General features: G+C 41.7%; 1 protein-coding gene across 19 annotated transcripts in view; it reads left to right on the forward strand.

Annotated features, from left to right (window-relative positions):
• The window catches only part of GRIP1 (glutamate receptor interacting protein 1), a 333686-nt gene that overhangs the window by 250158 nt on the left and 62409 nt on the right, over window positions 1-21119 (forward strand). For all 19 annotated transcript variants that reach the window (XM_083699034.1, XM_083699037.1, XM_083699042.1 and 16 more), the window contains 2 exons: window positions 17043-17178; window positions 18849-18994. In XM_083699034.1, coding sequence (XP_083555160.1) covers window positions 17043-17178; window positions 18849-18994 — 282 coding nt within the window. The remainder of the gene's footprint in view (window positions 1-17042; window positions 17179-18848; window positions 18995-21119) is intronic.

The following is a 21119-nucleotide window of genomic DNA, read 5'->3' on the forward strand; positions in this document are numbered from 1 at the left end:
ATCCAGTTCACAGGACCTACCCCATGTAATCTGGCTTCACTCTGGGGACCTTGCCAAAGCAAAACCTTTTTTAGCCTACCTCTCCTGCCCTGGGCTACGTACAGTAATGGAACTGCAATAGCTTTTGCTCTGCCTGGTCTATTTATCTGCAGCTCCATCTGCTCCCATTTGGCTTCCTACTGTCCTACTTATTGGAGGAAAATGCTAAAATACAGAACCGGATTCAATGGCGTACAGGAAGAGTGAGCAAATATTAATGGGAAAAGGGGTTTCTATGCTAGAGTGGGTAAAATGTTCATGAATATTCTAGCTGCTGTGGGGAAAGCTCAGATACAGAGCTTCTCCCTAAATGCATGTTCACTACTTGATTACCACAGATTCAAATTTTGACTTGCAAGCGTATAGCAACCAACATAGAAACACTGCATTCGCATCACTGAGCTTCGCTTCAGATACAGTGTTTTTCAGTTGTGCAAACTCCCATCTTCACCTGTGACTTCATCAATGAAGGATGAAACATGGAGTTGTCTTTTATGCATGTGAGCCCTAGTGCAGATGTCCGCACTAGCAGAAACTATTTGGAACTGGAGGAAAAGCCTCAGACGTGGCTATGCTGAAGGTCTCTATTTAATGCTATTCATCACTCAGATAAGGTCATGATCCCATTATAGGAGTGACTTGGTCAGTGACTGATAAAGATCTGAGCCATAGAGGCCCCCCTCGCCCCGCTCTAGGCCAGAAGTCTGAAGTATCTTTCTCTAACCACCCCTGTTTCCTAATTCCAGTTATTACAACCTTTAACAGGATACATAGTCTCTTCCCAATTGCCCCCATTCCTTGCTATTTTCTCCAGATCACAGATGAACCACAATCTTGTTACAATTCTCTGCGCACTGGACCATACTACTTCTTTTATGCATGCAAGTCTCCCTCACCCAGCAATTTCAGAATTTTATATTGAATGATACCGAGCCATTTATGAGCCCATCTTTAGACACTGTCATTTCCAACAAAACTGGTGTGTCCATGGGCAATAATTTCCATGGGGCTGTAACTGATGCAACGTCATTCATTTCTTGACCTCATTATTTTCCCCACATGATCTCAAAGATGCCTCAGTCACTGTGGTTGTAAGGAAAGTGTGAAAAGTTGTATCAAATAGGTCAAACGCTTTATTGGCTCAACCTTTATAGATAGGTCACATTTATTTAAGTTATAACTCATGACCAGCAAACAAGAAACATATAAAGCAAGGTGACAATGCAATCTAAAACAAAGAGTAACAAGGACATCAATTTACATGATGGCTATAGCAAGGAAACTTGGTTGACATTTTATAGCAACCTAGAAGAAAATTGCTACTTTCTTAGTAATCTTCTATTTGCTATTGTTAGCAAACAGATTATCAAGTTTTTATGGATGTGGCCAATGGATTTGACCCTCCAGTAATTGGGCAAGAAACTTAACATTGCTTCTTCAGGGATAGCCCAGTGAGATATATAAATGTTGTAAATTTTTAACAACATGGGCTCCACAAGTAGATAGAAAAGTTGTTATGAAAGCATCCATCTAAAACAGAGGATGGTGTCAGTAGTGACCTCAAAGTGTAAAAACCTTTCCTTGGGAGAAATTTGCAAAGGTCAGGAAGATAGGATTCATTCACGATTCAGTTTTAATCTAGCATCCTACTGTGCCGCAAGATTGGCTACTAATGTCAAATCACAGAGTGCAATTAATCACACAGCTTAGATTTAAATTCCTGTTGTGCTCTATTGGCTCTAATGCCTTGAAAATATTGCAGGAAAAATTATACTCGTATATCACATGATCAACTTTATCAGTCCGGGTCTATTTAGTCACATAAAAATGTTCTAGAAAACAATTGTTCTGATATTGGGCAATGTATCATCATCTTCTAAAAACTGAGATTTATGCAGCAATGTAATATCCATCTTCCTGGGAGAAAAAACCATTGAATGCAGTGGTCTTTACTTCTGAGCACACATAAGATTATGCTGCTGAGTCAGAACTTAAATAGGCCCTGGTGCACTTTTCTTTTAACAGGTAAAGTAGTTTTGTGAGGCAGAATAGAAAGATAGCTAATGAACTAGAAAGTGGGAATGTTGACCTATTATTGAGAATTGTTAGTCGTTTTTTGAAAGCATGGTATTCTGAAAAAAAGGAAACTAAGTCTAAGCTTATTACACCTAACTTGCTTTGTTTAATATATCAGGGATTGCTAACCTATGACCCATGGCCAATTGGTTGCTCCCAAACAACCTCTGATGCCCCCCCCCCAGCACCCCACCCAACAAGTTTATGGTGCTTGTCAGAGTGGAAAGTTTTCAACCTCTTCACTGGTCTTATAAGCATACAGTTGGGTTATGTCACCTCTTTTCAGCTTTGCAAAAGATCTTTCCCCTCTGAAATGCCATTGTTATTAGAAGAGCTTTGATAGTTTCCTAAGTTTCTCTGCTCTTCTAAGAATAGAGCTGCACCAGAGGAAGAACGGGCCTTTTGTAAAGGCAAAAAAGCAGCTCTGATTTTCCTCCTCAGGACTGGAGCAGGAGGAGACCCTCCTACATCACTGCTTCCCCTGGGATCAAAAACATGGCTGAGTTGAGTATGTAGGTGTGAGCAGGTTGCTTGTCTCCCTTCTCTCTGGGTATGCATGCTATATGAGTATATGGCTGTGTGCCAGTGTGTGCACTTGCTGGCATGGGTCCCTCAGTGTGGTTCTTGAGCTAAAAAAATGGGAGCTGTGTACATGGAAGATATGCTAGGAGATATTTCTGGCCAGTGAGGACCACAATAGTTTTTATCCCCGCCATGCCCTTGGAGTGACAGTAGAGGCATTGTGGGGGGAAATAGTGGCATACTATGTGTGGGTTTCAGCTCTGTTAACACAGATGGTGGAAGGAAAACAAGAACACACACACACACAACACACAAATTTGCTGTCAACTCTGTCACTGTTCATCAAGGTATGTCCTCTCCTGAGGCCAAAGGTTTGAAGAATGTCACCTGCTTCCTGAGAACCTTGCTGAAACTGCTATCCCATTTTCACAGCCTGCTTTAATGCAAATCCTAGTGCGCTCACCTGCAGTTGAGCATTGCAGGGTGTCAGGTGTGCATGCAGGAGCCAGGCCCTGTGACCAATAGGACTTTGCAGGACTGGGGCCTTCCTATGTTTGTTCTGAAGAGGCAAGACGTGGCTGCACAGGTGAGGCTGATTGGTAACTCACAGCACCTGGTGGCAAGAGCTGGGAAGGGATAGAAGGTCAGCATTTCCCTTCGGCTCTTTGCTACAGCAACACGCTTCCTGCCTTGCTGCGTTTGGCTTCTTGCTTCCTGATTCTTGAACCTCAGCTTCTTGACTCCCGGCTTCTTGACCCTGGGACCCTTGGCTTCTTGACTCCGAGCTCTCTGACCCTCAGAGTCTTGGCTTCCTGACTCCTGGCCTCTGGACTCCCATTCCTGCTCCCACCCTGCCATCTTGCCCCCGGCCCCGACGTCCTCAGCCGGGACTTCTACCACCCATGAACCAGACCGTGACACAGGAAAAGGTTTGATAGTGCAGGGCAATCTGCATTTCGGGGATACTTATCCACCATAAGTCGTTTTTCCATTGAGGAACACTTGGTGAGCTTTTTCCAAGTAACCCTCAGGTTTTCTGAACCACAGTCGGGAAACCACTACTTTAATTAAGTTTAACAATTATTAATACGTTAACAGAAACTAGGTTTATTTTATTTCCTGTAGAAGATTTGATTTTGTTTGGTAATTTCCTGGTAAACATGTTAAACATTTTAAAATATTTTTAAAATGATGGATAAGTGATACTTTGCTATATAGCAAAGTAGCCGACTATCTACAAATATTCCATGAAATTCCCATCAATTAATATGCATTGCATGTTTATCATAAACACTTTGTCTTGAAAGTGACAATTAATCCTGAAGGTTTGGAAGCACAAATGGGAGAAACATTTTTTCCCAATCATCAAACAAATTAAAGACATAATTTCACCTTCCTGCTGTAGTCTGGTACTACATTTGAAGTGACCTGAATGAAGAAGAATTTTATAATTTATAATTCTTATACAGTATACAGATTTACTATTTTACTTCACTTTTATACACTAACTGTTCATTTCTAATGAACTTTCCATATATAAAAACCAAAGAGCAGATGAAAAGAAATAGTTCCCTCAACAAATCATTTTTACTAGTATCAGTGCTGAAAATTGGAAATTGGAAATTTGTTTAGAATAGCACTGAAAAAAAGTTAACTTGTTGCAGGAAATTAGAAAAGGTTCCTTCAAGCTCCATGATAAACAAGATCATTAACTCCATTGGTTTTGTTTATTTGGTGCAGTCATCTTCATCTCTACGTATTTGATAGCCGAAGGCCATAAATCATTTTCATGTAATGTTATGTCCCTATTAATTGCTTTCCTTTGTTGTTCAAAAAGTGCACTAGCAAAAAATATTTTACTTACTTTTTATATGGAAAGGGTTTATTGTCAATAAACCCCTGATGTATAAAAACCAAAGGACTGATCAGAATAAATGAAAAAGTCTGTACTATTATCAGTGCTGAAAATTGGAAATTTATTTAGATCATAATTGAAAAAGATTTTTTTTTCCTGAAAAGAGAAAGCCAATAATACTTTGCATTTATCTTCAACATTTTGGAAAGTCACATTCCCTACATACCCTTTTCTCACACTGGAGGGTCATTTTATGTAATATATGTTATTCATCACAGAAAACTCTAATCTGTCATTTGCAAACTATGCCACCCTAAAAAACCAATATTAAGAAACAGTTGCCATATCTTGATTTAAACATAGGAACAAGGTGCTCTCTCTCTCTCTCTCTCTCTCTCTCTCTCTCTCTCTCTCTCTCTCTGTGTGTGTGTGTGTGTGTGTGTGTGTATCCCTGATCAGCTGTTGCATTCCTTAGGATGTTCCTAAAAGGATTGTATGCTGAAGTGGTACACTAGATACCAAGTAAAAATGGGGCTTTCAGTGTTACGTTCCAGCTCTCTAGAATCAGCTTCAGATTAAAATTAGGGTAGCACCTAACATTTTGCTTTTAGGTGGTTACTGAAAGCTTGCATTTGCTGAAGTGACTTCAGGGCCTTTCCTAAAATGTGTGTCTGTTGCTGGCATCTGTCTGTCTTGAGAGATGATGGAGGTGAAGTCAAACTGCTCTGTTAGCAGCACCTTGGGGTGAGAGCCTGGGTAGGAGGTCCTGGGCTGCCCAAACAATAGGACCTCCCTCTTGGCCTCACCCATGTGAACCAAAGGGAAGCAGAGCAATATGCTTGGCACCAGCTTGGCTGCAGAAGTTGCTGGAAGGAGGTGGCGTACAAGGCGCCATCCAACAATTTAGGGAATCTAGATTTGTGTAGTCCTTAGTCTTTGCTTCTCCCAAAGTTTTTCCTCATGACAGTAGGTATGGGTTTCCACTCAAGGTTTACTCTCAAAGCCTTTCTCACAAGGCAGCAGAGGTTTAAGATCAAGAGTTTTCCTTCTCTTAGACTTGAGGTTTCCTCAACCTTGGTCCTCCAGATGTTTTGAGACTACAATTCCCATCATCCCTGACCACTGGTCCTGCTAGCTAGGGATCATGGGAGTTGTAGGCCAAAAACATTTGGAGGGCCAAGGTTGAGGAAGCCTATCCTGAATGGGCTACCTTCCCAGGTTGATGAGCCCCAGCAGCCCCTCACTTCCCTCTACAGCACATGCAGAAACTGCCTTCTTGACAGAGGGTGACAACCCAGGAAAGAGATCCTTCTCCGTGGTCCTCCCACTCCACCATGTATAGAAAGCTCTCCCCAAAGAGAAGGCCACATCTCACTTTGGGGCAGCCTTCTAATTAGGGCCACCTGCCAGTGGTGGGTGGTGCCAGAGGCAAAAGTGGGTGGGGCAATGAATGCAAATTTCACCTTGGCTAGACGCCCCTCTCTTTCCTCCATCTGGGATTATCAGAGAATGCATTCCAATTACACAAAAACACTCAAGCAGGTTGCAAACCAGGTCTGCTGAGAGTTGCAGCCAGAAGAGAGAGTGCATGGCCTGGGGAGGGGATTGTGGCCTACTGAGAATCTCAGGGGCCACAAAAGAGGTGTAGAGGTCCATATTTAGCTTTATACTCCCCAGCCCATGCTAAGGAGGCTCACTTGACATATGCTTTAATGTCCCTTTTCATCTTCCAGGTCCTTTAATAACCTTTTAACACCTCTAATTTTAGTCACTATTAAATCTTATGGGGACATGTTTTAGGTTCTATTGGGGTTTTCAGATTTTATATGATTGTGCCATGTGCTCACACTTGCTTTTTGCTTGTTGTTGTTGTTGGTTGGTTGCATCATTTTGAATTGTTCACATTTCAGATTTATGTATTTATTTATAAACTTTACATCCTGCAGTGTAAAAAGAAATCTCTAAGCGGTTTACATAAAATATAATTGGGAAGGGGGGGATCAATATAAATTCATAGAGCACCAACGGTCCAATAGAACTCTTTTACGAGCTAAATAAAAACAGAATAAAATTATATACCATAGATGAGGCTTCCCCAACCTGGTGCCCTCAGCTTGCATCAGCCCCAGCAAGTATAGCCACGCTGTCCTGCAACTGTTGGGATTTGTAATGCAAAACAGCAGGAAGGCCTGAGGTTGGCAAAGGCTACCATGGATAATATGTTATTAAGGAATAATAATTTCTGTTTATTGAAAAGGTATTTAAAGCTAGTTATTGGCTCTGTCTCCCAAACTACCCAGGGGGGAGCATTCTGAAAGGTGGGTGCTACCATTGAGAGAGTCCACTTCCATGGAGTCTCCAAGAGATAGTCTGGCGGTTGTGGGGTGGCCAGCAAGGTTTCCTTGGCAAATCTTAAGTCTCAGTTTGATCTGTAAGCGGGGGAAGAACTCTACAAGTTTTCTTGTTTGTTTTCTGTTGTATTGTATGTTGCCTAGAGGCTCGTTGTATAAGGCAACTAATAGTAGTGTGCACTATTTATTTAGGAAGTTGCATGTTTGTTTTTTCAATTCCCATTTTAATTGTAATTAACTTGCCTTTGCGTACTTGCCATTTAAAAGCTGGTGATAGACTAGAATGCCCCTAGGGACATTCCTTAACAAAAAATACTTTGTGTGTAAAACCTGATAATAGAACAGAATAAATATACTAATTGTAGCAGAACCAACAGCACACTTCAGTACATTTGTTCATTAATTTTATATGCATTGGCTCTTTAAAAAAAATATATGAATAAAACTCCCTCACCATGATTCCCATTGGAAAGGACAAACACTAGCTCTTCCCTTCTGATCAAGGTCTTCTTGCCTTTGAATACTCAGGGGCTTGTACTGTGGATGCCTCTGTGTCAATAGTAATTGTTTCTAGTAGGATGTAGCTTATTTGTGCATTTATGGCTTTCCCTACCTTGTACCAGCCAAGTCAATGAAAGGTTAATGTGAACCTTCATGTATTTATCAAATGATGCCCTTTTAAGGCAATCACTTGTCTCCACACTCAGAACTTGATCGTGCATTCATTCATCCAGATCAATGGCAAATCTCTCGTGGTAAACCCTTGAACATTACTTTTCATCACAACACTACAGTGTTTAATTATGCAAAACAAGTTTATGGGCAATAGGAAGCTTTTGGTAATTTCCCATTTTCATTATATGTAGCCAAGCGTCAGGCTACACCTTCACTTTACAGGCAGGGTTGTCCAGCCCATGAAGCCCTGTGAGGCAATTGCCTCAGGGCAGCAGGCTCCCAATAGCCAGGAGAGGTGATCCATCTGGCATCTCTGGGGGGACACTACTTGTCACCTTCTGCACTTGTTGGCCGCTGCCTCCTCTTCTTGCTGCATGCCCACTCTGTGCTTTCTAGCATTTTGCCACTAGAAGCAAAACACCCCCGGCCTCCTCCTATACCATGTCTCCACCCACGTGCCCACTTCCACCCACCACATGCCACAATGCCAGGCACACAGAGGAGGAGGAGGAGGAGGCATTTCTTCTTTAGTTTCTAGCAGGAAAATGTCTGGGCCAACCCTGTTTACATGTTTTCAGGAACCTGTAACTACACATAGAAAAGTAAAGGGACCCCTGACCGTTAAGTCCAGTCGCGAACGACTCTGGGTTGCGGCGCTCATCTCGCTTTATTGGCCGAGGGAGCCAGCGTACAGCTTCCGGGTCATGTGGCCAGCATGATTAAGCTGCTTCTGACAAACCAGAGCAGAGCACGGAAATGCCGTTTACCTTCCTGCCAGAGCGGTACCTATTTATCTACAGTGGTACCTCTGGTTAAGAACTTCCGGAGGTCTGTTCTTAACCTGAGGTACCACTTTAGCTAATGGGGCCTCCCACTTCCACAGCGCGATTTCTGTTCTCATCCTGAGGTAAAGTTCGTAGCCCAAGGTACTACTTTCGGGTTAGCGGAGTCTGTAACCTGAAGCGTTTGTAACCCGAGGTACCACCGCACTTGCACTTTGACGTGCTTTTGAACAGCTAGGTTGGCAGGAGCAGAGACTGAGCAATGGGAGCTCACCCTTTCGCAGGGTTCAAACCGCCGACCTTCTGATTGGAAAACCCTAGGCTCTGTGGTTTAGACCACAGCGCTACCCTTGTCCCTAACTACACATAGAACCCTGCTATAAATGATGGGTGCAATTGTTGTTTGTAAACAAACCTTAAGAAGTACCCTTAGATCATGTCCACATGGTTATTCTTCCAGGCCCCGACATACTGTTTCATCGTACAGGAATAATGCAGGCTGCCAGGTGTTGGGGAGAGAGCACTGCTGGAACATCTTGGCTTCCTCCACTTCACTTTGACATGTAGTATCTGGAAATGGAGCATATGAGAAGTTAGCCTGGCAGGCTGTACAGGGAAAAACCTTCCTGTGCTTCCTAGAGCAGGACTAAACAATAAAGTGGCATTCTTACCTGGAAGAATGTTTAAACTGCAGCATCCTGGGAAATGGAAGGTTTCATGTGGGTGGGTGTTGGGAATGTGTGACTTGTGTCTTTCCCTGCCCCCATCCCCCCGCCTGCCCCCCTGGAATCCTGCTAACATTTGTTGTAATCTTTACAAATTAAGGTCATTACAAAATTGCTTATCGGTAGCAGCATTTTCCCTGGTTGCCTCCATTACAGAATGAGTCAGCAGGAATTAGAAACTGATCCCATCTAATGACATGAAACTGTAGTTCGCACACCATGCTTCTCATGTGATAACTAGTACAATAGCTTATCACAGATAGAACCTTATCACACTAATGCAGTTCCCTTCAATTGGAAGCAAGCTGTGCCATGATAAGCTTATAACTGGATGGCTAACGCATCAAGAGGGTCATGTGATCTGGCCCTCAGTTGCCCTTACACGAGATAGATTTTGTTAGTTTACACATTCAGCTGCTGCATCACAAATTAACTGCAAGGAAATTGCTAAGTAGGCATGGGCAAGAGACTGTAATATTTTCATGGGCTATGGAGACGTTTGGCTGTGCAGAATCTTTTCATGCTACAAGAAGGAAGTAGCCCTTCTGAAGTCCTGGTCCAAAGAAGGGCAGGCTTCCGGCATTCTTAATAGCTATGTAGAAATTGAAGTGATACAGAGCTGAAACCCCTATTTTACAGAACTATTAGAGATACAGAATCCCTGTCCTCCTGTCTGTCACCCAGTGAATGCAGTAGGAAGAGAGAACTTGCTGCCTAGCAACATTTTTAAAGTAGATCTCATAATCATATAGTGCACAGGTAGGCAAGTTTGTTAAAAAAAATAATAAACTTGGAATGGCAGAAAACAAGGTCCTTCTGAAGTGTATTGAAAACTGTAGAGTTCTGCTCATTTTCCATTTTAATTGCATTGATTGTTATATCCTTCAGTGTAAAAAAAGAAAGATTTTAGCTGTTGCTGAAATAAATCAAAGTTCACTCAAATACATTAAAAGTGATGTGAACAGGCAGGATACACTTCCATTTAACTGTGCCACAGGAAAATTGCTATAATAAAGATGGTAATAAAATTCGAATGCCCCTGCTTTTTATAAATTGATTTTTTTTTTTTTTTTTGCAGTCTTGCTTCACTTGTCTCTTGGGGCGCTTCCACACAGGAGGTTATTGTGGGCTCAGTGCTGTTCAAGCATCCTTTGCAGCATCCACATACCATCCTCACCTAGATCTCTTTGGTAAATTAAAAATTGGTTTACTTACAAACCCTTCCAAGGTCTGGTTCATGTGCTTTTCCATACATCAATCAGAAAAGCTGCACAGGCAGTAAAACTTAGTTTAGTTACAAAGCAGTGAAAGTTCCTAAATTATTGGTATAGGAACTCAAGAGAGCCATGTAACTGATCTGGAGAGAGCAGCTCAAGCTTCTTCACATGTTGAGTTTCTCAGGTAGACTTGGGGTGAACAATAGGCTTTATTACCGATTTACTCCCGAAGTAAAAGGAAATGACATAGGTACCGGTAATTCTAGCAGAATAGCTTACTCTACCCTTCATGCTTTAATTAGACCTAAGCATGTTGGTTATTAGGAGACTGGTTATCCCACAATACTCAAGCTAGTAGTGAATCAGAAGACTTATTCCTGCAGAGTGGAAATCAAAATGAAGAGAAGTTTCAAAATGGTTCCAATCGCAGATACGGCAAGATAGTGGAAAGAAGTACATCAGTGACTGTCAGGTGACTAAGAAGGAACTGTTACAAATTATTCTCTGCTAAAATGTCTTTTACGCATGGAAGTATATTTCTACTCTCGGATGAGTGCCTCTATGTAGGAAGATGCTGCCTTTCATTTGTATATTGGATTATACAATCTTAAGAGACAAGCCCCATATATGAGAGAAGCAGGTTCAGACAGAATTACTGCTGATAGTTTGGGAAATGAATATGAGGCTGAATATTTGGGTTTTGGCACTATCAAACCCTGCTCCAAAACTTCTGAAAGCCACAGCAAAATTAGCTGTGTTTTCCATTACTGTACAGCATGTTCAACCTGGACTACACAATTTTCATTGCTGCCACGCTATTATCAACAGTAGTCTGTGCCTCCCTTTCTTTCCAGATAAAATCAACCAGTTAGAACAATATATTATGCAAACAAGAGCTCTGCTCAGAGAGAATCAAGTGCTAATGCTTCCGATTAATTTTAAAATCCTGTTCTGGAAGAGATCCATTGGTGATAATAGGGGACAGTGGTCCCTAACTGAGACCTGTCAAAATTTTGACAAGCGTACGGTACTTTTGAGTTGATATTTTACAGACAGATGGTTAGAATTAACTGGGTGTAATAGCACCAAAAATATTACTATCCTACCTTTTTTCTTAGAAGTTAATATATTTTTAATGCAAATATCCCTTATTCCTCTATTGCTCAGAATTCCTTTTTGTGTGTGTCCTAATCTGATAACCATTACAATTTCTTGGCTAATTTTATGAAATCAAAAATGCAATATTTGGTGATGAGCAGTCCTGTGTAAGAAGTTAGCACATGTCAGATCCTTTTAACAGAGGATTGTGCGCTGACCGCAGGACACCCCCTCTTTAGCGCTGGTGTCCAGCTTCGCAATGGAGTATGGCTCCCCGGTCACCCCAGGGAGGTGCTCCAATGGGAGCGCAGGGAATGCTGTGGGGCCTATTTAAACCGCGGCCCGACGCTCATGTGTCATTGTGTCTTTATTTCCCAAGGGGGCTGGATTGTGGCCTTGACGCGCAAGCAAAAGACTACGTCCATCTTCATTCTTCCTTGCCATTAGCTCATTATGCTTACGCAGAACCTCAGGAGGAAAGTACAGAATATGATTGGAAAGTAAAAGTATAAGTTAGACGTGCAGGAAGCCCTGAATTATAGATTTCTCCACCTCTTCTCAAATGCTTTTAAATTGGAAATCTTTCTGGGTGCAAAATACTGTTAGCAACTAGGGCCCCATCTGCAATATACATTTAAAGCCATCTTGTTCAGCCATGACTCCCCTCCCCTCCAAATCCTGAGAACTGTTGCTTGTTAAGGATGCTGAGAGTTGTGAGGAGCTTCCTATTCCCCTCACAGAGCAACAATTCCCAGAATGGTGCTACAATAAATTCCTCTTGCGTGTTGAGTCCCACAATGCCACCCCCACCAAAAAATTCACACATCACGCATTAATTTTTGTTTAAGGTTTTTGGCATCAATTTTGGCCACAACTTTATTCAATACAAAAATGTGAGTGGTTGCTTAGGCATTGGTTATGACTATCTGTCCATGCCCAGGGACAGAGCTGACTTCCGGATTCCAGCGGAAGCCAGCGTGGGGAAACAAGTCTTGGGTGAGAAAATGAAGCTGGGCAACAGCCCCTCATTTCTCACCCTCATGTTCCGGTGGGGCTTGCACGGCCCAAGTCCGATTCCAGGGACAAGGACGAAAAGAATGGCAAGCCCCTGGATTCCTTTAACGGAATTCCCTTTTCCGCACCACCATTGGAGGGGTAGCCACTTACCCCTCCACCAACCAATTTTTTAACCAATGCCTAACCGCCAACCTTACAAGTTGTGACGATTTGCTACGCAGTAGGCAAAAACCAAATGGCACCAGCCAATCAGCCAAGTGGCAAAATTCCTACAAGTCCCCCGCACGAAGACGGACGACCCCATGACAGGCATAGCAAGGTCAAGCAAACCAACCGCGCCCCCCCTTTTAAAGGGAGGGTGGGCGGGTGATCCAGTGCAAAAAGGCCAAGAGGACGCCCAGCCATGGGCGACCTGTATTTAAAGGCTCTGACCCCACCTCCAAAATGGCAACATACAAAACTCCCCAGTAACCCAATTAACCACTTAAAGGCCTGGGTTAGCCAACCTGCCCAGTCGCACCAGGGTGGCCTGTATTCCCCAACCGCAACACATGCTCTCATTTAGGGAGAACACGTTTTCCCTAATGTACTCTGGGAATTGTAGCTTCATGAGGGGGATAGAGGTCTTCAGAGGAAGCCATGACTGCTTAAAGTTAAATCATACTGCTTTAAATGTATAGTACAGAAAGGGCCAAAAATGTTTAGCATTTCTGGGGTGCACATTCTAATGTAAACTACCATTTTGCTTTCAAGTTTCTTGTCTTATTTTAGTCTTGAAGCAACCTTCATCTGAATCCTTTAATGGTAGGGATCTTAGATGTGGATTCCAATTCAAAATGTGATGCACTGTTTATTTAAATCTTTGAATTTGGAGGAGATTAAAAATCCCAGTCACCGTTCTCAATTGACTTTGAGAAAATATCAAGCTTCAATTGATGGGATATTATCTGTGCTTTAAAAATCCTAAATGTAAGACTTCTCCCAGTGCTTCCAGCCATTGTCTGTATATTTTCTATTTTGTTTTTTAATTGGAAAGATAAAGTTATAGCTGTTTGTTTAGGAATCATTCTTCACTTGTTTTATCGCTAGACTAGAATATGTTTATATTGAGTATGCCTTGCAAGAAAACACCTTATGAATTATTTTAAAGCTCCTTTTTGCTCCTTTGTTCTGTTCTAGGTCTCTTGAAATGTTTTGTTGCAAACCCTTTTCTGTGCACGAATTGTATCACTCATTTTTCAAGAAAGTGTTATGCTTTATGCAGAACAACAAAAACTACTATTATTATTTACTTGGATATTAGTCTCTCTTTGTTCTGTGTTCTCTCTTTGTCCAACCTGAGTCTGAAATGAATGAGTATATTGTGACCTGATAATTGAGCTAACAAGCATTTCTATATATGTCCTCTCAAGTGATATTTACCTGGGGGTGGGGGAAATATAGGAACAAAGGCATTAGCTCTGATTTTAAAGCCCGCAACTTCTTAAAAAATCAGAAAATTGAATTACCTGGTATAAATGGAAGGTTGCTGCATGCTGTTCAAATGGAGTTCAGCCACGTTACGTGCAAACATTTTCAAGGACTCCTCGCTTTATACTGAAGCCTTTCAATTGATTACATATGAGAGTTCTCAGAGTGGTTTGGGTCAACAAAGATGTGCAGAAAGTAAACGATGAGCAGAACAGAGAATTGTTGCCACAGCATCTGAATTTATAAACAACAATGCAAGGGGTTGCACTCAAATTAGTCATACTAAGAGTAGACCAATTGAAACTAATGGCCCTAAGTGAGCCATGTCTATTAATTCCAGTGGATCTACTCTGAGTATGGCTTTGTTGTTGTTTAGTCATTTAGTCATGTCCGACTCTTCGTGACCTCATGGACCAGAGCACGCCAGGCACTCCTGTCTTCCACTGCCTCCCGTAGTTTGGTCAAACTCGTAGCTTTGGGAACACTGTCCAACCATCTCGTCCTCTGTCGTCCCCTTCTCCTTGTGCCCTCCATCTTTCCCAACATCAGGGTCTTTTCCAGGGAGTCCTCTCTTCTCATGAGGTGGCCAAAGTATTGGAGCCTCAGCGTCACGATCTGTCCTTTCAGTGAGCATTCAGGGCTGATTTCCTTCAGAATAAATAGGTTTGATCTTCTTGCAGTCCATGGGACTCTCAAGAGTCTCCTCCAGCACCATGGTTCAAAAGCATCAATTCTTCGGCGATCAGCCTTCTTTATGGTCCAGCTCTCACTTCCATACATCACTACTGGGAAAACCATAGCTTTAACTATATGGACCTATGTTGGCAAGGTGATGTCTCTTTTTAAGATGCTGTCTAGGTTTGTCATTGCTTCTCTCCCATGGCTTAGTTGGGTGCAACCCAATAATAAGGGCAGGTTTCTATATAACAGAAAAATGCAGAAGAGACAGGTGTGAGATAAGGTGCTTTCTCTCTACTTGCTGTAGTGTGTTTTTACAAAACTGCTCGACTTACTGAGGTGACACAATCACACACACACACACACACATACACACCCTGCCCCCAAATTAAAAATGCAACAGAACTTTTCCCTTTCCCCTCTAGTTAGCTAAAGTGTATTATATGTCAAAGCCCTGAAGAGAGCACTCCAGCTCCCTAAGGAAAATAACATCTTATTGTTTGGGTCTTATCAAGTGCCAGGCTATGCAAAACCATAGGGTTTTTGTGTGTGTAAATTAAGCCGAGCAAAGCAGAGTTGGCACAGCATCTGAAATTAAGAAAGGCTCATTCACGATAATCAGGGCTGAAGACAGGATTTGCTTGTTTTACAGTGCTCTGAGATGTATTCATTATGGAATCAGTTCTGCTCATGTATGGACAATTTTTGCAGCTACCACACAATTATGTCATCGTCAAAATGTCATCCTGTGTCCCCCACGCCCCTTAATCCTGACTTATTCTTTCCAAAGAAACTCTGTCAAAGTTAACAATTCTGTTGTCGGTGACCTGTTTGCGATACCTGAATGTGTCATTCTCAGCATCTTTGGTTCTGAGGCTTCTTGTAGACCTAGATTCCTCTCCCCTTGCCTTTTGTGCTGATTTGTAGCCATGCCGCCACATTTTGTCCTAATTCCTTTTTTTAAAAAAATTGGTTACAAATTCCCCTTCCTCTGCTTCTTAGCCTCAATAGTTTGCCTTCCGTATGTTACAGCAGTAGCCAGTGGCATAGCGTGGGTTGTCAGCACCCGGGGCAAGGCAAGTAATTTGCGCCCCCTAACCCATGAATTTGCGCCCCCTAACCCTAACCCCCAGATGTTGCGCCCGGTGCGGCCGGCCCCCCCTGCACCCCCCATGGTACGCCACTGGCAGCAGCATATGGTCAAAGGAATGCTTCCATACAGGTGTTGCTAATTTGCCCAGGTGTAGATATTGTCTTCCCACAAGGAGAAGGCAGAAGCTACACTCTCCCCTTCAGTCAAGATATAGACTCACCCAATGCCAACTACCTTACAGAGTTGTGATTATTGCTGTGAGGTAGGTGGAAACCAGATGGCCAATGCCAAATGGAAAATTCCTACCTGGCCCCCAAATACAGTGTCCAACTTGATCCATAATGGACTTACCCAAAGTGTTTGTTGTCTCAATACCTGGCTGCAATGCTGTTCACACTTACACGAGATAGGTTTGCTGGACTCAGTTGAATGTGCATCTGGGTAGACATCTATGGGTTGTACTTAAGGCACAAAATGTCACTATACTTCATTTAGCACATGTGAAAAGGGGTAAAGGTAAAGGGACGCCTGACCATTAGGTCCAATTGTGGCCGACTCTGGGGTTGTGGCACTCATCTCGCTTTATTGGCCGAGGGAGCCGGCGTACCGCTTCCGGGTCATGTGGCCAGCATGACTAAGCTGCTTCTGGCGAACCAGAGCAGCGCACAGAAACGCCGTTTACCTTCCCGCTGGAGTGGTACCTATTTATCTACTTGCACTTTGATGTGCTTTCGAACTGCTAGGTCGGCAGGATGTGAAAAGGGGAAGGAGGGGCAAATTAGTATTCCTAACTTTATATGTTATTAAGCATAAATGGGTTTTTCAGATTTAAGTGCTAAGGTTCAAAAGTCAGCCGCAGTCATTTTATTATGCAAGAACTTAGCGAAACAAATCATTACCTAAATAAGCTCTCTGAGATGGTTATCATTTATGTCAAGAGTGCTATGCACTTAAGCACACTTAGTTCTTTGTTGGCGTGTGACCTTAAGGTATAAGATAATTTCTTCACCGCAAACTTTGGGGAAATGACTGATACCTGATTTGGTTCTGAGTGCTAAATCATTTTAAGCTCAACCTTAGCTTTTCTTTTATTTCATAAAATTTATATGCCTTATTTATATGCCTCTTTATTGTAGGAGAAACCTAAAGTGTTCTTTTTATTTTTTTAAAAAAAGTATTCAAAGCCAGATATAACAAAGAGCCTTGTGGCAATATGAAGACTTAACAAACGTATGACAGCATGAGCTTTCATGGGCAATAGCCTACTTCGCCACTGGTAACACCAAGGGTTAGTAAATATGTTCTCAGCTACTGAACCAACAGTAATCCAAAAAAAAAAACCCAAATATTTCTGGAATTACAGCTTTTCTGTAAATTAAAATTAAATACTAAAATATTTTATACTGTTTAAAGTTCTAAAATGCTAATCGTTTTCTTTCAACAGAGGAATTCAAGGGCTCAACACTAGTTGAATTAATGAAGAAAGAAGGCACAACTTTGGGGCTCACAGTGTCTGGTGGAATTGACAAGGATGGTAAACCAAGAGTGTCCAACCTTCGTCAAGGAGGAATTGCCGCTCGGTAAATACTTCTCAAACCAAAAAGCAGAACATTGTGTGAAAGCCTTAAAAAAAATCCCAATAACAAATAAGAAAGGTCTACTGATAACTTAAGGCTGGCATATCAGAACAGACACACAGAATGAAACAATATTTTTTTTTAGCACCATCTTCTCCCCTGCTTCCCTTGAGTGGCTTATGCTTGAAATATCAAAGATCGTTTCAAGCTAATTAATTTCCTTTGAATTTGATAATTAACTTCGAGACCTATTTCGAAGTTAAGAATGTGGTTTTAAAATATACACAGGACATTTAGGTTCCAGTCTCCTATACAGCTTCCTGGGAGTAGGCCCCATTTAATTCAATGTTGCTTACTTCTGAGCAGAAATGTGTAGCATTGTATTGTTAGTGACTTGTGCAGAAGACCTCCTGCTATCAGTTGGCTGAAACTGGATAGCAACTGTTTATAAAGTAAAACAAAGAGCTATGTGGGTTGTATTTGAGCTAACTTGTCTAATTGGCAAGGTCTAAATCTGACCGAAACAAGTTAATACCAAACTCCTGCACTATATTTCAAATCAAACTTGACTAAATAAGAGAGGAACCATAGCTACAGGGCCCATGCAGCCATTAAGCAGGGTGGGGGGGATACCAGCTCAGGTGGCAGAAGCCCCCAAATCAGCACTCCCATCACCAGCTTTGGAGCATGTAAGATCTCTCCAGAAATTGTCATCAATGCCAGTGTTGCTTCTCCACTGTTTGAGGAGAACATGGCACAGGCAGTGGCAACAGGGCAGGTTAGTAATTTCTGTTTCGCCTCAAGTGGCAAAATGGGTTCTGCGGCCCCTGCATAGCTCTGAGGTAGAATACAGCCACTCTAGGCAAGGGCAACCTGTTTCAGTCCTTAGTATCTGCAGCAAAAAAAAAAAAAAAAAGGTTTAATGGAGGAGGTGATGTGAAAAATGGCAGCCTAAGACCCTCGAGAGCTGCTGCCAATTTCTGTAGTCAACAGTGGGCTGTGTACAAATAGTTAGATCTGGTATGGGGCATTTTCCTATGCTCCTAGTTCTCTGGGGGTAGTGGCCTAGTTCTCTGGGGGTAGTGGCCAGCAAATCTCCTTGCACAGTGATGGCACTGCATAAATAAATTAAAAAATGCTGAATAGACTAGTATAATGCTATATTACCATTTGGATAATTAGTGTTCAGATAATTATATTTTATTAAATTTGTATACTGCCCTATACCCATAGACCTCAGGGCCGGTATATTCTAAATAATATATTTTTTATTAAGAATAATGTGAAACAGTACAAAAAAGAAGGGATATTGGTCACCAGATTCAAAGCAAAATACAGTCATATTTTAACTTGTAAACATTGCAGGTCTTACCCAGCACATTTCAAAGTAATGTTGCTCTCTTTTTTGTTGTTCATTTCCCACCTTTATTTTTAATTAGTTTACTAATTACAGCATAAAACAGTAAAAAATAAAATAAAGCAGATGTTCAACTTGCCCATGTAACATCTTGTTGTATGCTTACAGAACAATGCTAATAAATTATATGGGTACTTATTCTCCCCAGTATTCGTTATTCTAAAATGTGATTTAAAATACCATCTTTCTATGAATGTATTAACTCATCCATTTCCTTTAATATGTTAGCATGGATGTGGTTGCATGTGTGTTGCAGGAGTGACCAACTGGATGTGGGAGACTACATCAAATCTGTGAATGGAATCAACCTGACAAAGTTCCGCCATGATGAGATCATCAGTTTGCTTAAAAACGTTGGCGAGCGAGTTGTATTAGAAGTGGAGTATGAGCTACCACCAGTCTGTAAGTAATGAGCTCTAAACTGTGATAATTATGTGTGCAAAATACTCTTACATGAGTGAGGGTAATGGGGATGTTCAACTGTTACTGGTTTTTCAAAACTGAAATAGTTAAAAAAAAAAGGTAAAGGACCTATGGACGGTTAAGTCCAATCAAAGGCGACTGGGGTTGCGGCACTCATCTCGCTTTCAGGCCAAGGGAGCCGGCGTTTGTCCACAGACAGTTTTCCAGGTCATGTGGCCAGCATGACTAAACTGTTTCTGGCGCAGCAGAACACCGTGACGGAAACCAGAGCACAGGGAAATGCCGTTTCCTTTCCCGCCGTAGCAGTATCTATCTATTTACTTGCACTGGCGTGCTTTAGAACTGCTAGGTTGGCAGGAGCTGAGACGAAGCAACGGGAGTTCATTCTGGTGCGGAGATTCAAACTGCTGATCTTCCAATTGGCAAGCCCAAGAGGCTCAGTGGTTTAGACCACAGCGCCACCACATGCTATGGTTTGGAACACTTGACACCTTCAGGTGCTGAAATTGGGCTTTCTCCCCAGCTCCCACTCTTTCTCTTCACATGATCCAGTTTCAGGTGCCTCATTGGTTTCTACTAACATGACCATCACTATATTTTTAGCTTCACTCGTCTCAGTCGCTAGCAAATTGCCCATCTGTCTGACTGAGTTAGGGTACGTGTGGATAAAAGAAGCTGTGGAAGAGTTGGTAACTTCAGGTTGTTTAACCCCATCACAACATTCTCCCCAAAGAGCAGCACTTTACTCATCTGTATATTAATGAATGTTGGCCATTTACTTACGTGGAAATAAGAAAAAGCACTCACACCAGAAGCTAATACTGCACCCTGTGATTTCATTGTGTGGGATGTGGGGTAGATTTATTCCCCCACCCTAAACAAATTTTCTGTTTATTTTGTCCCATTGCACTCAGGTCAACTGGGAAGCAAGGCAGACCTTATCTGAAATGCATTCTTATCCTTTGTCCATACAGCCCTTTGTTGGCTTCTATTTCTTGTTCATATGTACAAAACAAACGTGCAGTCATACATACAGAGAGGAAAATAAAATGGCTTTATTTCTATAGTCATTTCAGTGCATCCCAGACATAAAAATTAGATGTGCAACCCAGCACTCCATTTCTGAAATCAATGGTACGTTCAGTTCTTGTTGCTCAGCGGTGGATTGTGTTCAATTGATTGAACACATTTAGTTTTTAGGTCCTGGTCGTTGAATTAAATTTTATGTTTTTATTAACAATTCTGAACTTCAGTGCTCTGTTTATGATGTTCTTTGGTGTCAATAATTAAGCTTTGTGATCTGAATTAGGGGCTCTGATTAACTTTATCAACTAAGCATACGGTGAACTTCATAGGTTAAATGCATATATTTTGAATGTAACAACTCTGTTTACACTGTTAGGTTGCATGTGTGTGATTTTTGTCCACTGAATCGAAAAATGAGTCTGTCACGCTGCATTACAGTTACAACCATAACTGTTCATTTAAGTTTTCAGAATTTCTGACCTTATACAAGTATATCTTGTAATGAAACAGAATGATTGGTGTCTAGCTATTACTGTCAGTATCTGGTCAACAAAGGACACAGTTCCTTGTCATGCCATACTTCTTTTTACTATTCTCTTTCTCCTTCCCTCTCAGGTACACCCCCACACACCAGTCTTGTCTATGAATAAGAGGGTATTAGAAATGAAGACTCTTGTGTTCAATTGCTAGCTCAGCAATACTGACAGACATCTCAGATGCAGCTTCTTGGCTGTAGAATTGGAAGTGTAGTACTCTGGGTTATAGGAATATTTTGAGGCTGACAAGATATAAATAGTATCCTGAAGGTTATATATATATATATATATATATATATATATATATATATATACTCTAAAGCTCTCTGATATCTAGCAAGACTGATTTCAAAGATCAATCAATCAATCAATCAATCAATCAGAAAACACCTGAAGAGCTGAATACAGCCTTAGTTCTTCCAAGATTTACAATTCTATAAGCTTATACTTATAGGGCAGAGGAGTAAGATTATTAAAACCATTGTTTAAACACAGAAACCTGTCTCAAATTGTGTCAGTCAGCATGGCTCTGTCGAAACCTC

Source organism: Podarcis gaigeae (genome assembly GCF_964106915.1).
Source record: "Podarcis gaigeae genome assembly, chromosome: 10".
Taxonomy (NCBI): Eukaryota; Metazoa; Chordata; class Lepidosauria; order Squamata; family Lacertidae; genus Podarcis; species Podarcis gaigeae.